The 16,568-nt window shown below is 36.9% G+C and overlaps 1 protein-coding gene across 1 annotated transcript; it reads right to left on the bottom strand.

The window, feature by feature from the left end:
• Window positions 1–348: 348 nt before the first annotated feature.
• On the bottom strand, window positions 349–15,912 carry LOC143593646 (aldehyde dehydrogenase 22A1-like). Its single transcript, XM_077073214.1, has 18 exons — window positions 15,809–15,912; window positions 11,571–11,649; window positions 10,575–10,670; window positions 10,378–10,493; window positions 9,520–9,581; window positions 9,431–9,471; window positions 9,257–9,349; window positions 9,038–9,165; window positions 8,847–8,969; window positions 8,138–8,291; window positions 7,966–8,057; window positions 7,816–7,898; window positions 6,929–7,183; window positions 6,420–6,814; window positions 1,682–1,777; window positions 1,483–1,626; window positions 645–788; window positions 349–555 (listed from the first exon to the last, which is right to left on the bottom strand). Exons 1-18 carry the CDS (start codon window positions 15,910–15,912, stop codon window positions 349–351), a joined length of 2,412 nt encoding a protein of 803 aa, XP_076929329.1.
• Window positions 15,913–16,568: the final 656 nt, after the last annotated feature.

The raw sequence follows: 16,568 nt of genomic DNA, 5'->3' as shown, positions 1-16,568 counted from the left end.
ATTTTAACCATTTTACATCAAAGTCATACAAGACAAACGCCCTGCTTGCGGTGCGCGCATATAATGTATATATGTGTGAACCCTCAGGTGGGCAAAAGTAAAATTGCACTAATTTTGACATTATTTTACTAATCTCATGAAAATAACGTTAAAAGTGGCGGAAGGTTAATCAGGCATCATGTGGTGGCGTTGATAGCCGAAAGACAAGGGCACATGCACCAATCAGCCGGTGTCCCGATGATTGAGTGCTATGTGCCTTATGTCCAAGGCTTGATGCAAAACTACTATCGAGCCGGGGGTCTCGCCGGAAGCAGTCTCTATATCCCTATGGGATAGAGGTAAGACTGTCTACATCTTACCCTCCTCAGACCCTACCATAGCATTGCTATTGGTGGGATATACTGAGTACGATGATGATGATGATGATGCAGTATTTTGGTCTGTGAGCATTTTAATAACATTAACCAGGGCTCGCAATCGGTCCCACACATTCAACCCGTACAAAGCCTCCACAAGCGACTGCTGAAACTCAAACCCGTTTTCCGCAACAGGATACTACAGCACAAATTCAAAAACAAATTAATAAGATGAACTGTTTGGTGATTATAGTCTTAACATATAAAAGTTTCCAAATGTTAATTTACTTGGATTGGTTTTGGTATTTTGGTTTTGATCAATGGCCACCATCTATCCTCCACCACTGACTTCACGAGGCAGCAGGCATGCAACCCTTCCACCCCAGCAAACCGTCCGAATCCACTGTCTTTTACACCACCGAATGGGAGAGACTGCCAAAATATTAATAACATATAAATCAAAATTTCGAAGTAAATAACCAATTTGCCCGTCATTATATATTAATAACCTCCAAGTATACAAGCTATCAATTCAGCAAACTGTATATTATGAGGACAAGCAAAACAAACTGAACCACTTATTTCTTAAAACTTTTAAATAAAAGGGTATAAATGTAACTGTATCTCAAGCTTTTCTCTTTTATTTTAAAAAATGAAGAAATTAATTTAATTGTTCGATAATGCAGATAACCTACACATAGTAAATGGTATAAAATTAAAAAAAAATATATATATATATATATATATATATATATATATATATATATATATATAAGAAGCACCTAAACATATTAGTTTGATGGTTTTTTATGTTATATAATCTACACATGCTGACATGCGTATGTAAGCTAGAGCTGTTCGCAAGCTTAACAGCCGCCTGGAGATACATATTTCAATATGTGTAAGTAACACAAAACAAGAAGAATTTAAAAATAAGTGAGCTGGCTCGAGCTTTTTACAACCCTAATATAAGCAGAAAATTTTTATTAAAAAAATATTAAATCACTGATCCAAAGGTTAAATAGCTCCCATTTTGTTTTACATGTTCTGATAAAAATTTAGTGTTTTGGAATGATCCTCTCTCTATACGTACATGTGTGTGTGTGTGTGTGTGTGTGAATTTTACCTGACACATGTAATTGGAAGCAAAGTCATTAATAGCAGCAACACCATAATGTAACTGTGAAGCTATAAATCTGGCACGACGCTGACTGCCAGAAAAGACAGCACAACCGAGCCCGTACTTGGAGTCATTTGCAAGCTTGATAGCCTCCTCATCAGTACTAAACTTTTATACGAATTGACCAAAAGTCAAGCAATCATACATTAGGAACATCTACATCTTCACACACAATAAATGGATCTTTTCCACCAAGCTCAAGTGTCACTGGTATCAATGTGTCTGCCGCCTTTCTCATTATCTGCATTTACTCAATTTAAAATAATAAACTAAGAAAAAGTTTAAAAATAAATAAATTTTTATTTACAATAAATAATGTCAAGATTGAATATCATAGCAAGGCTGTAAACGAACCGAACGTTGATAGAAAATCATACCAAGACCTATAAAATATAAATGAACGTTCAGTGAACTGTACATTGGCTCAAAAACAAGCGAAAGTGAACAAAACTTTTTGTTCTATGCCTCATTCGTTCATTTAGGTTCATGAATGTTCGTTCGTCTACGTATGTTTATGTTCGTTAGTTTATGTTGGAAATCTTGTATTAATAATAACCAGAAAATAAAGAAATAAGAAATAATCGACACAGTAAACCCGGGATTGTGTTTAACACAATTCCCTTAAACGAATTCTCGGTCTGTTCCCAGGGTACTCCGGTTCGAAACAGAATCGGTGCTCTGCCGGACTCGGACACTTGCCTGAAATGCAATCGGAAATAACACTGTTTGAAGTAGGAGGAAGATGAAGTGTTTTTGAGTTGGTGTGTCTAAACTGAAGAGTTGGTCTTGTTTATATAGCTACAGGATTATAGTCAACATGATAATGACCATTAAATAATAATAATAATAATATCACATAATGGCCCATTAGTGCAGATTACAAAACTGAAAGACAATAATCATTTTCTTAATGATTATTAATTGTGTTGACCAGACCAGCTTCTGAATTTCAAAAAATCGTCTCGCGGGCTCGGGTTTTCGGAGTTGCATTCGTGTCTGCGGGACGTGCGGGCATGCACGAGTTAGATGGATTTCTAGTCCAGAAACCCAAATTTGCACCCCCCCCCCCCTGCGCACCGCGTAGAACTTGTGGTAAAACATGTCATAAAGAATTCAAATGGGTGTAAGGTCACTACCTTATAAACCGTTCATTATTTTGTTCCCAAACCAATGTGGGACAAACCTTTACCACTTCCACCACTTCCTTCATTCACACACTTAAAACTTCCAACAATCCCCCACATGAATGGAGGTCGAAACAACATTATTCCGATTAGATTTCAACAGTTGAATCTTGCATACAATAGGTAGGTGTTATCCTTTGAACCTTTGCTTATGAAGCATACTTAGCCCACTGGCTCTGAGTAGACGGTGATGTCTTTGAACTCGAGGCCGTTTGTGTAGACGACAATACACTTCACACAAGACTCTCCCTGACAAAGTCAAGTCCACATAGTTATGTTCGTTATGGTCATGAACATGCGGCTGGTTCTGCAAGAGCTAGTAAGTATTGTGCCCAACAATACCCTTCGAAGCGACCCCACTTCTCTCTCACATAGGTGATTCACCATGTATGACTACCTTGGTCGAATCATTAAAAGCCATATGCTTAGCCTCATACTTGTCACTTTTAGGAATGGACTAGGAAGGTTACCTTGCTACGTGGTAAACTCCCTCTTAAAATTGTACGGTTATCCCCCCCCCCCACAGTGACTGCACTAATTCATACAATTAGGTTTTCCTATTGAACTCAACTCTTGGGATCTCCAGTCTGTTGAGTTAGGTTTCCTTCGCATGAACTTTAATTTTTCAAGGGCTTCAGTCCCATTCCCATGGACGACTTCTGAACTAACTCTCTACTTAGGCCTTTTGTTAGCGGATCCGCAATATTATCCTTTGACTTCACGTAGTCAACAGTGATAATTCCAGTAGATATTAGTTGTCGTACCGTATTATGTCTACGTCTAATATGTCTATTCTTACCATTATACATTGTGCTATGAGCTCTGCCAATTGCCGATTGGCTATCACAGTGTATACAGATGGCCGATGCCGGCTTAGGCCATCTTGGTATATCCTCAACAAATTGACGTAACCATTCTGCCTCTTCGCCCGCTTTATCTAGGGCGATGAATTCTGATTCCATCGTGGATCTAGCTATAACTGTTTGTTTAGACGATTTCCATGATATAGCAGCACCTCCAAGTGTGAATACATACCCACTTGTTGCTCTGGAATCATTCGTGCAGATATCCAATTTGCATCACAATGTCCTTCGACAACTGCTGGATATCTGTTATAATGTAACCCGTATTCTCTAGTGTATCTTATGTACCGAAGCAACCGAATCACACAGTTCCAATGACTTGAACTTGGGTTGCTTGTGTATCTACTTAGCTTGCTCACAGCATATGCTAAGTCGGGTCTAGTGCAATTCATAAGATACATCAAACTGCCAATAATTATTGAGTATTCCAACTGGTTAACGGGTTCACCTCTATTCTTAGCTAGATGTTGACTCGTGTCAATGGGAGTTCTAGCTACATTAGAGTCATTTGCATTAAACTTCTCAAGAATTTTGCTCACGTAATGGGATTGACTTAAAACAAGTCCATTTTGGGTTCGTGTGATTTTAACTCCCAAAATCACATCCGCAAGACCCATGTCCTTCATGTCAAATCTTGCTTTTAACATGTTCTTAGTGGACGTTATGATTTTGTCATCACTACCAGCAATGAGCATATCATCTACGTATAGACACAAAATGACATATCCATCAGATGTGTCCTTCACGTACACACATTTGTCACATTCATTGATTTTGAACCCATCATCAAGCATGACATGATCAAACTTTTGGTGCCATTGTTTAGGAGCTTGTTTCAATCCATACAAGGATTTCACAAGTTTACATATTTTCTTTTCTTGCCCAACGGCTATGAAGCCTTCGGGTTGTTCCATGTAAATCTCTTCCTCTAGATTTCCATTCAAGAAAGCCTTTTTTACATCCATTTGGTGAACTTCCAAGTTTCTAATGGCGGAAATGGCAAGCACCAACCTTATAGATGTTATTCGCGTAACCGGCGAATATGTATCAAAGTAATCTAAACCTTCTTGTTGTTTATATCCTTTAATCACCAACCTTGCCTTATACTTATCGATGGTGCCATCAGGTTTCATCTTCTTCTTGAAGATCCATCTATATCCTAGTGGTTTACACCCTTGAGGAAGATCCACTAGTTCCCAAGTATGATTTGGTAAGATAGAATCTATCTCACATTTGATGGCCTCCCTCCACTGAGGTCCTTCAGCGGAGTTCACCGCTTGTTGATACGTTTGAGGTTCCTCTTCTACTACCATGTAGGTAAGGAAATCAGGGCCGAAGGATTTTTCAGTCCTTTGCCGTTTACTTTTTCTGATTTCAACCTCCTCTGTCTCAGATTGTTCCCGAGGTTCATCTCCAGTATTCTCGTTTTGAATACTTTCCTCAACCGGTCTAGAATAGCTCGGTAAACATGGGAACTTATATTCAAACCATGATGCATCCTTTGATTCTATTATAGTGCCATTGTTTATTCCGGGATTCTTGGAATCATGCACAAGAAATCGATATGCACCACCGGGAAGGGTATATCCTATAAATACACAATCCATGGTTTTGGGTCCTATTAGTAGGCGTTTTGGTGGAGTCACCACTACCTTGGCTAGGCACCCCCACACTTGCAAGTATTTATATGGTGGTTTAATTCTAGTCCATAACTCATATGGAGTTAGATCTTTCTTCTTATTCAGTATCATGTTTAAGACATAATTAGCCGATAAGATTGCTCCCCCCCACATGTCCGGGCTTACCCCAGAACTTATCATCATGGCATTCATCATTTCTTTCAATGTTCGGTTCTTACGTTCCGCTATGCCATTTGACTGAGGGGAGTAAGGAGGCGTGACTTCCTGTATGATTCCTTCTTTACCACACAAGTCAATAAAAGGTGAAACATATTCACCTCCTCGGTCACTACTTACTCTTTTAATTTTTCGATTTAGTTGATTCTCAACTTCGGCTTTAAATAAGATAAACTTATCAATAGCCTCGTCCTTACTCTTAAGTAAGTAAACATAGCAATATCTTGTACTATCATCAATGAACGTGATGAAGTACTTGTTCCCACCATGAGTAGGAATTGCTTTTAGATTACACACATTGGTGTGAATCATCTCGAGGGGTTCGGTAAATCGTTCAATCTTTTTGAATGACGATCTCGTTTGTTTTGCTTCGACGCAAGTTTAACATTTATTATTTGAGTCGATATCGAATGTTGGTATGCATTTAAGTTTAATCAAACGTCGAATGGATATAAAATTAACATGACCTAGTCTACCATGCCAAACATTAGAAGACTCAAGCATATAAGCAGAACTAGTAGCATTCTCATTCGTTTTGTTAAACACGGTTACATTCAACTTGAACATACCATTAAGGGCATATCCCTTACCAACATACACACCATTTTTGGTCAACACGACCTTATCAGACTCAATCACCATTTTGAACCCAAACTTGTTCAACTGCCACCCCGACACAAGGTTCTTACGAATTTTAGGAACATACAACACATTTGACAAAGTAAGATCCTTTCCCGAAGTCATCTTCAAAACCACATTCCCCTCACCTTTGACGTCGGCCGTAGCGGAGTTTCCCATAAACACCTTTTCTCCATTAGTCACATCTTTGAAAGTGCTAAAGAGACTTTTATCAAAGCACACATGACGGGTAGCCCTCGTATCGACCAACCAATCTTTGTTATTTTGCCCAACCAAGTTAACTTCGGTGACCATAATCGAGAGGTCCGTGACCACCGCAACAAGGTTCCAACCTCACGTACCATGTTAACTTGTCGAGCATTTTCTTTCTTTGGAAGCTTGCACTCATTGGCCCTATGGCCTTGCTTCCCATAATTATAACAAGTTCCTTGGAATTTCTTTTTCTTCCCAACTCCCCCCTTAAGACCAAGGTTGAAGCCTTTCCCATGATTTTTCTTTCCATCATTTTTACCCTTTGAAGATTGGCCATGTTCAACAACATTGGCCTTTGTTGTTCCGGGACCGTCAATTCTTTTTAGAACAATTTTGTTGTCTTCTTCAATACGAAGACGAACAACAAGATCTTCAATGGTCATCTCCTTTCGCTTATGCTTGAGATAGTTCTTGAAATCGACCCAACTTGGTGGTAGCTTTTCAATAATACAAGCAACTTGGAACGTCTCACTAAGCGACATCCCTTCCGCATGAATATCATGAAGAATAACTTGCAAATCTTGGACTTGACTCATAACAGTTTTTGAGTCTATCATTTTAAAGTCCAAGAACTTCGCCACCACGAATTTCTTAGTACCGGCATCTTCGGTTTTGTATTTTCGGTCCAACGACTCCCATTCTTTGGCAGTCTTGGCCTTACAATACACATTATAAAGTGCATCAACCATGCCATTCAAGACATAGTTCCGGCACAAGAAATCCGAATGATTCCAAGCCTGAACCGTGCTTAATGACAGTGCATACGTTGCCTTTTCATCAACATGAGGAACGGTTTCAGTCAAGAACCTCGCGAGGTCAAAGTGATCAAATAAAAGAACATCTTTTGTTGCCACTGTTTGAAATTCACACCGGAGTTGCATTCGTGTCCGCGGGACGTGCGGGCATGCACGAGTTCGATGGATTTCTAGTCCAGAAACCCAAATTTGCAAACCCCCCCCTGCGCACCGCGTAGAACTGGTAAAACATGTCATAAAGAATTCAAATGGGTGTAAGGTCACTACCTTATAAACCATTCATTATTTTGTTCCCAAACCGATGTGGGACAAACCTTTACCACTTCCACCACTTCCTTCATTCACACACTTAAAACTTCCAACAGTTTACGTGTGTTTAAGTCCGTTCGTTGACAAGTGACAATGTTCATTTATGTATTCAATTAAACTTTTTAGACGCTACAATTTAGCCTGTTTTGTTGATTCGCCCGACAGATTGATGTACACGTTTAATTTTAATTAGTATTCGCTAGGTTATGTTTGTTCATCTATGTTCAGCTATGTCCCTTCGTTTATGTTGGTTAACTGCTTATGAATACTATTTATCAAACGAACATAAACGGACACAAACACACTCATTATTTAAAGAACACAAACACGCTCATTTTTTAACGAACGAACACAAACAAGAAAACCCTGCTTATTTAATTGTCTGTGTTCGTTCAGTTCGTTTAGAAGACAAAATTTATTCATACCATTCTACCAACACCGGGTGATCCGACAAATATGATTTTGTCAACTGAAGACACCAATGCTTCTCCCGTCTCAGCAAACCTGCATAATTCAGAGTTTTAACCACCTAATTAAAGACTTAAAAAATAACATAATAAAATCAGCTTACCCTGCAAGATTTTCAGGAGCACCTACAGCTGCAAGGGCGGTTTGGAGAATTCGCACATAAAAACACTCAGACCAGCTTGCGTGTTCAGAAACCTGCAAAACCAATAAACATACCCAACCAAGTTTAAACACTATAATGATTTATAATTATTTTGTGTTCAAGAATAACATACCTTGACAACTATACCATTCCCAGAAAATACAGCTGCTAAAACTGGATTAAATAAGTTATGGAACGGATAATTCCATGATACAATTGCTCCAACAACACCGAGAGGGTGAAATTCAACCTTTGCTGACTTGTGAAGCATTGATCTTCCACATGAACTAAAAAAATACCAAAATAAATAGAAAAACAATTCATACAATTGTGATGATAATGATGAATACTATTGGTATACTAAGAATATTTCTTACTATTACTAGGACATGAACATAATTTATATTCATTTAATTAAACAAACAAACATGAAAACCTCTCGTTCGTGAACGTTCGCTCAAATTGGTTTATGTTCGGTCGTTAATATATTCGTTTACAATCTTTAGGAACATTTCAATTTAGTCTTGTTTTATTAACATTTTAGGCCCAACACATTCACATTTACGTTTAACTGGTTGTAGCCAAGTTATGTCCGTTCATCCATAACGTTTACGTTCGTTAATTGTTCAATCATATTGTTAACAAACAAACATAAACGAACACGTTCATTTGCTTAACGAATGAACAAGAACAAGAAAACTCCGCTTGTTTAATTGTCCATGTTCAATCATTTGTTCGGTTAAAGTTAAACAAATGAACAAGACCGTGCTCCGTTTGTGTTCCTTCGGTTCGTTTACAGGCCTAAGTCTATTATATAAATTTTAACAGAGAAAGTTCAATACATGTACTCCGGTTTTAGCCACTTCTCACCCTCTGAAAGAAGCCAAGTAATTTTCTCACATGTTGTCATTATTTCACCCATAGATGCATCCACCATAGTTTTTCCAGTGTCACGTGACGAGACTCTATAAAATAAATATTAATTAGTGATTTTGTAGTTTATTCATTAATGTATTAAGAAAATAAGTCTTACTCGCATATAAGGTCTTGATGTTCAATAATATACTTCAAAAGCACACGCAAAAACTGGCGTCGTTGCTTGAAGCTACTTTTTGCCCATACAGTCTGGGATCTCCTAACTTGTGCTACACGCTCTTTTACCTAAGCACAATTTGATGAACGCTAAGTTTTACTTTTACCAACAAATAATTTACAAACATTTTGTTATAGATGTAATTTTCTTAACACTAACCTCATGAGGCTTTAGTGCAGGGAAGTACCCTAGGTACTTCATTGTTGCAGGCTCATAACATTGAACTTTGTCAGTTTGTCTTCTTGAAGGTATCTATAATATTAAAACACAAAAAATACGGTTTCAAATGTTGATAATTATGTTAATATCTTGAAACATAAATAAGAAACTTACATAAATAAAGCTATTCTCTTTGGGATGCCCATCATCTATAACTGTTTAACATCCAATAATGTAAAAAGTATTATGAGTGTCAAATAAACATATCAAAAACAAGCATCCAGCCATCCATATATCAACTACAAACACAAAAACATACATGCATCTAAATAAACATTAAGAAACAAAATATGTATAAAGAGTGACGTGCTTGTAAATCTGTGGTATTATATCATTAGTTGTCTTGATCTATGCATCTTAGTAGTTAGCTTGTGTTGCTATAAATTCCCCCAAAAAAACTCAAAACACTCTTGCTGCATTAATACTCCATTCCACATAAACCGGCACATGACATGACTCTAAATTAATAATTAATTACTCCATCCGTCCCATTATAAGTGTCCACATTTCCTTTTTTATTTGTCCCATTACAAATGTCCACTTTCAAAATTTATTAGCCATTTTCCAAGTTTACCCTTAAACACACACAACTAACATTAATAAACAATATTGATGGACCCACTTTTCAAGGGTATTATTGTCATTTGGTAAGAAAAAAAAGTAATCATTCAATCCACCTTAAACTTTGTGTTTTTCAAACATTGACACTTATAATGGGACGGAGGGAGTACCACTTTTAGAATACTATTACAGCCTATCCATAAAATTTACACAAAAACCGACAAAACTTAAACTACAGAAAGCATAATCGGCTTAAAACTACACCAATGTACCTAACATACGCAAGTGTGTGTACAAGGCAAACACATACATCATCTAGCATTATAATCATCTATAAAACACGGAAAAACCATATGCCATACCAGAAGCATATTCAGTTAAGTTTAACCAAAGAAAGAGGTCAATAATTATGTCTTAGGTGCCTTATATTATGCTTCATATTAGTTGACTTATGTTTGGTATAATTTATTTCCCCCAACATTTCATAACACTCTACTAACTTAACAACTGCAGCTACAAATGCAGGATAGATGTCTTTATGAACATAAAATCTCTCTGCGCCAGCACAATTCTGTCCACTTGATTGCAGGGCAGCCCTGACAGCAACTTGTGCGACCTACATTCAACAATTTATGACATTAAAATTGACTTTTGTTGACATCATTATACAAATTGACCAAATGTCAAACAATCATACATGAGGCACATCTACATCTTCACACACAATAAATGGATCTTTTCCATCAAGCTCAAGTGTCACTGGTATCAATGTGTCTGCAGCCTTTCTCATTATCTGCATTTACTCATTTACAATAATAAACTAAAAAAAGTTATATATATAAAAAAATATATATATATTTACAATAAATAATGTCAAGATCGAATATCATACCAAGGCCTGTAAACGAACCGAACGTTTAGTGAACTGTTCGTTGACTCAAAAACAAACGAACGTGAGAAAAAAAAACTTTTTGTTTATGTTCGTTAGTTTACGTGTTATTAAGTTCGTTCATTGACAACGTTCGTTTATATATTCAGGTTAATACTTTTTAGACGCTACAATTTAGTCTAGTTTAAGTGATTCACCCGACAGATTAATGTACATGTTTAATTTTAATTAGTGTTCACTCGGTTATGTTCGTTCGTTTATGTCCGTGAACCATTCATCAATACTATTATCAAACGAACACGTGTTGATCAGTTCTTCATGTATATAACAGAAAACATGGATGTTATGATAAACCTACAATTAAAACATACCTGTCACAGCAGAGAGGGTGGCCACGGCTGATGAGTACGATCCAGACGACATGACAGTCAGCTTGGTCGGGTTCCCCTTTAGGACGTATATTAGTGATGGGGATTAGGGTTCTTGAGAAACCGAATAATAGAGGGAGAGAGAGGCTCACGAATTTGATGTGAGGGTTTAGGGTTAAGTTGTGTGATGTTAATTAGTCTCTCCATATTTATATACATCCAAGGGGAAACCCTTGGTTAGCAAGAAAGGGTAATTTGGTCCATCAACAATTACCTAGCTAACATAATTATAAGGTATAATATAATTAACTTTGATCTATTATAATATAAATGATCATGTAGGCCATACATAAATATCCATATATTTATTCTTACAACACGAACAAGAAAACCCTGCTCATATAATTGTCCGTGTTCGTTCAGTTCGTTTACAAACCATTCTACCAACACCAGATGATCCTACAAATATGATTTTGTCAACTGAAGACACCAATGCTTCTCCCGTGTCAGCAAAGCTGCATAATTCAAAGTTTTAACCACCTAAATAAAGGTTTAAAAAATTACATAAACCCTGCTATTCCTTCAACAAGATTTTTTTGCATGCTGAGCACCTGTAACGTGTATTGTTTTTCCCAATGTCAACCCTCTGTTAAGTCAGATGCTCGCTGAGTGTTAGAATTCGTGTAAAAAAACAGTTACAACCTTGCAACTATGTGGTTTGATGTTATTAACATTTTCACCTCTTTTATTTCTGTCTCTCTACACCACTTATTTCTCTATCCGGGCTCTCTTTGGGTTGTTTAACTTGAACCCGGTGACCGAGTACAAAAACAAGGCCATGAGGCGGTAACCTGATTAATGTTTTTAATTTTATTCTACTTTCTTGACTATGGAATAAAAGATTGTAGAGTGATTTTAAATAAAAGGTACCTTAATTATGTAAATTACGTAAAGATCAAATCATCCAAATCATTGACAAGAATCAATAATTCTTAAACAAGATCATACATACAATTACATGAAAATACTAAAAACCCAACAATCACATGTTCACATCTACAAATTGTGAGGGTTATCTTCCAAAAAGCCCAACACATAAGAGGGCAGGCCAAGTGCAGCCAAAAAACCTTGGCAAGGCCCAAATTAGGGAAACGCCCACTAGTAGAGGCGTACAAAACCGGTTTTAAACACAAACCGAACCGGTTTGGTCAACGGCCGGTCAAAACCAGTTTGACTCAAACCGGTTCGGTTTTGAAGCAAGATAGGCCAGCCTGGTCACGTCGGTTCGGTTCGGTTCGGTTTGTAAACCGGTTTAACCGGTTTTTAAACATTTTCAAACCAGTTTAACCGATTTTAAACCTTTTTAAATCGGCTTTCCTTAAACCGGTTTAGTATATCTAAAGGGGAACCGGTCCTGAAACTGGACGTTTTGTTGGGCTAGTATTAGTTTGGTTTGTATTTTAAACCGAGATCTCTCGGATATCGGTGGGCTTTTGGTTTGTGTTGGGCTTAGGTGCAGTGCCTGTATATACAATGTATCTTGGTTATTGTAAGGCTGGCCGTTCATAACTTGGTGAACGAGATATCGATGTAATATTGTGCTTAAGCACCAGACGTAATAATACGTGTGTTTTGAAGCAGTTTGCTTGTGTTCTTCGTGTGTTTGATCGCCTAACACTGAATCATGTCCTGTTAGTTTCTGCATAACAACGAGATCGTTTAATATCACATTGAAAGATCCGTTTAAAAGACTTACAAACCGGTCGGTTTAGAAGCAAGATAGGCCAGCCTGGTCACGTCAGTTCGGTTTATAAACCGGTTTTAAATCTTTTTAAACAGGTTTTCCTCAAACCGGTTTAGTATATCTAAAGGGGAACCGGTCCTGAAACTGACGGTTTGGGTGAAACCGGTTCGGTTTGCCTAAAACCGGTCCCAAACCGGTTTTTTATACACATCTACCCATTAGGGCTCTACTCTTTTCCACCTTTAAATAAAAATGTATTCTTCTCCACCAGGTTATTTCCCTCTCTCTAAACATATACTCTCTCTTGTGCCTTACACACTTGGTCTCACCATAGAGACCACCATGATGGCCGCAATCACGGCTTTTTTGAGTCGGATTAGTCTTCCCCGCTAATCCACATCACACTTTACATTTCCCATGTCTCTTATAGTTTCAGATCTGGAACGTGTCGAAGAAGACGAAGCTCCAACCATGATAAGGTTCATGTTTCTTCATTTGCGTCATCCGTGGGACTCGAACCCATAACCTAGGGAACAATAACATCAATTAAATTTTCTTTTCCAAAATTGAATCTTAGAAAATGCATTCGGGTTCACAACATCAAAACCCCTACTTATATACATCCAGAAATCAACATAATCGTACCCACAAAGAAATTACAAGCAAGATCAACATATATGTGAAATAACTATGATAAACTAAATAAAACCCAAAATTAAGTCACAAACACCGACACGTTTTGCACTTCGTGTCTAAAATGCTTGACTAAGTTTCAACATAAAAAAGTTTAGTTAAACAAGAACATGGTTTGTTTGCTTTGTGGTAGTTTTGTGCTTTCAAGTCGCATTTGATGACCGTGGCGAGTCATCCAAAAACGTCTCCCTAAAGGCAGAATCCAAACAGTAATGTCAGGTCTTTAGAACCGTCTAGTGCCAGACATGCGAACGTCCAAGTGGGCATGTCAATGAGGCATCAACCCTCAGATTCAGGGCTGGGTTTGGTTTAAAGTGGTGTGACGTTGAAGCAGAAATGCATACTTCAAAATGACATATATGATGCTGACAAGATTATGGAGCTTAAAACAAATTGATCAGATGATTGCGAACTAGAATTCCTTGAATCATCGAATTTGAAGAATCAATTCACCGATTTCATCAAACTAAGCAGGTCTCATCAAATTCCTGACCTCAATCGCAATTATAATCGTTTTCACGGCTCAATTTTGGGTTTATATGTATTGGTTTAGCTCTGATCGATCAATAATAACGTGTTGAATTGATGTTTCAGGTATGACTTTGCCGCCAAATGTGATGCTCAATATGCGGTTAGGTTACTTCATCGATATGGCAGATCACTACGGCGTGATTCATTTCACCCCAGAAGGAGGAGTGTTCCCGCCCGCACATTTCAACCAACACCTCATTCGCGGTGCACGATTCATGTTCTTGTCGGAATAACTGAATCCACCCCCACCGACTTCCGGACCAATGTCGGTGCCTCGAGTGACGCAGTCGCATCCACTGTTTCAACAATCCTTGAATTCGCTACCGGAGATGAATATTACTTCGATGATTTTAACCCAAAACTATGACACGTCAGCGGTTGTTCGTCGTGCGATTCGGGAGATACGAGACCAGACCCCCAACCTCTTCCAGCGGATACCGGTGATGTGCCACTACCTACCATCACACACTGAGTTGTCAGGCTATTTCGGTATGTTGACATATTGGCCGAATGCTGACTTCTGTATGAATTACATGCTTCTTCCCACCTTAAAATTACAAGCTTAAGACCTGAGATATGGTTGTTGTTGTAGAAGATAAGTATATTATTAACTTTCATACAATAAAAAAAATAAAAATTCAAAAAATAAATAAATATTAGAAACAAATAATATAACACAACTCCGTAATACGGGGGATAAAAACTAACGTGTTAATATATATGGTTAATAAAAATGTTAAGGCTAGTTTTTAATGTTAAATCAATTCGTTTTTTTACAAATAATCAAAACTCAACTCATATAAAAGATTTGATTCCTCATTTTTCTCTCAACCAACTGCTTTCGTTATACATTTATGGTTTGTCATCACACCCGGAGCATTTATTTTCTCTAATGGCTGGTCACTAGATTTATGGTTGACTTGTTGACAGAATGCTAACTTATATGATGAATTATATGCTTGTTCTCATCGTAAAAATACAAGCTTAACACTCAAGATATGGTTGTTGTTGTAGAAGGGCTGAGGAAAAATTAACGAATTACCTTAAGATTATATGGCATGAAAGCGATTAGGTTTCAAACTATATATATATATATGTGATTGAGATTCTGTGAGAACCATTTTGAAATTAATAACTTTGAGAACCATTTTGTACCACAAAACAAATTCTTTTAAATAAAAATAATTTATAAAACAAAAAAAACGCGAAAATTAAAAAAACCAAATTTTTTTATTTTTTATCCCGGTTTCATAAAAAAATATCAATTTAGCAAAAATTATACATATATGTTTAATACTATTTTTTTAATTTCATACATGTTATTCTTTATACATATATGTACAATTAAGATAAAAGATAATGTACATATGTGCACATTATGTGAATTGAAATTAAATAAAAACATGACAGAATAGCAAGACTCATCCTTTATGTTTGAAAGTTTTTTCAATGGACGTCCTTTAGCAAAAGAAATGTCAGAAAACGTCCTTTAAATTAAAATTTTGTAAATAGTATTCGTCATTTCGACTAACATGCGTTAAATATTTCTGTTAAATTCAGTCATGTGCTTTGCACACAAGGGTAATTCGGTCATCTTAGCCTTAAGGGACTATTTATGTAACTAATACAAAGATTAATGTTAAAACACAAATTACAAAAACAAAACCAAAATCTTTTATAATATCTCACTTTTAAACTATCATCACCGTCTCCAAATCCCTTCTTCGTCAAATTCCTCACTTTTGGCTCTAGCCACCGCTAAACCAGCCACAATCACAATCTCCGGCCAGATACCAGCCACCATCACCATCGTTTAAAACCATATCGATTAGGGTTCTATAGTTATCAGATTTTGGGGTATTCGTACGAACCAATTTGGGTAGTTTTTGCGCAGATCGATTAGGGTTCCATTGTGGATGTGATAAAGAAGCTGTAGTATCATTGGTGGTTGTGTTAGCAAAGATCGATTAAGTGACTAATGGTGTCGCCGATTTGTAAAAGAGAAAGATAGCTATTGTCTGAGAGACTGAGAGAGAGTTCGATGAGAACGGTGATGTGCTAAAAGTAGTTATATAAAAACACGATAATCTAGACACTAAATAATACTCTATACTTTTAAACTATTAACCTAGAAAATGTACCGGTCGACTCTAGTATAGCTAAGTAAGTCCGGATATCGAACCCACGAGACTCTTTAAATTACGTAATTAGCTAATTAGACCCAACTTAATGACACGACTATTTAAATATTATTATTAAAGTAGGCGGGGGGGGGGGGGGGGGTTATACTAAAGAATATTAAACTAAAACTAAACTCTAATTAATGAAATAATAATAAACTATAATGATTACCTTAACCCTAATGAATTATTATATTAATAAACTAATAAAAACTTAATTAATTAAAAGATTGATAAACTAGTAAATTACTTCAGATGATGAAAGTAACTACATATGCTATAATCC

The sequence above is a fragment of the Bidens hawaiensis genome, unplaced genomic scaffold (genome assembly GCF_021521415.1).
Source record: "Bidens hawaiensis isolate Kalapana, Puna unplaced genomic scaffold, B.hawaiensis_p1.1 tig00042430_1, whole genome shotgun sequence".
In the NCBI taxonomy this organism is placed as follows: Eukaryota; Viridiplantae; Streptophyta; class Magnoliopsida; order Asterales; family Asteraceae; genus Bidens; species Bidens hawaiensis.
Note: the sequence above shows the minus strand (reverse complement) of the source record. Positions and strands in the feature narration are given on the sequence as shown.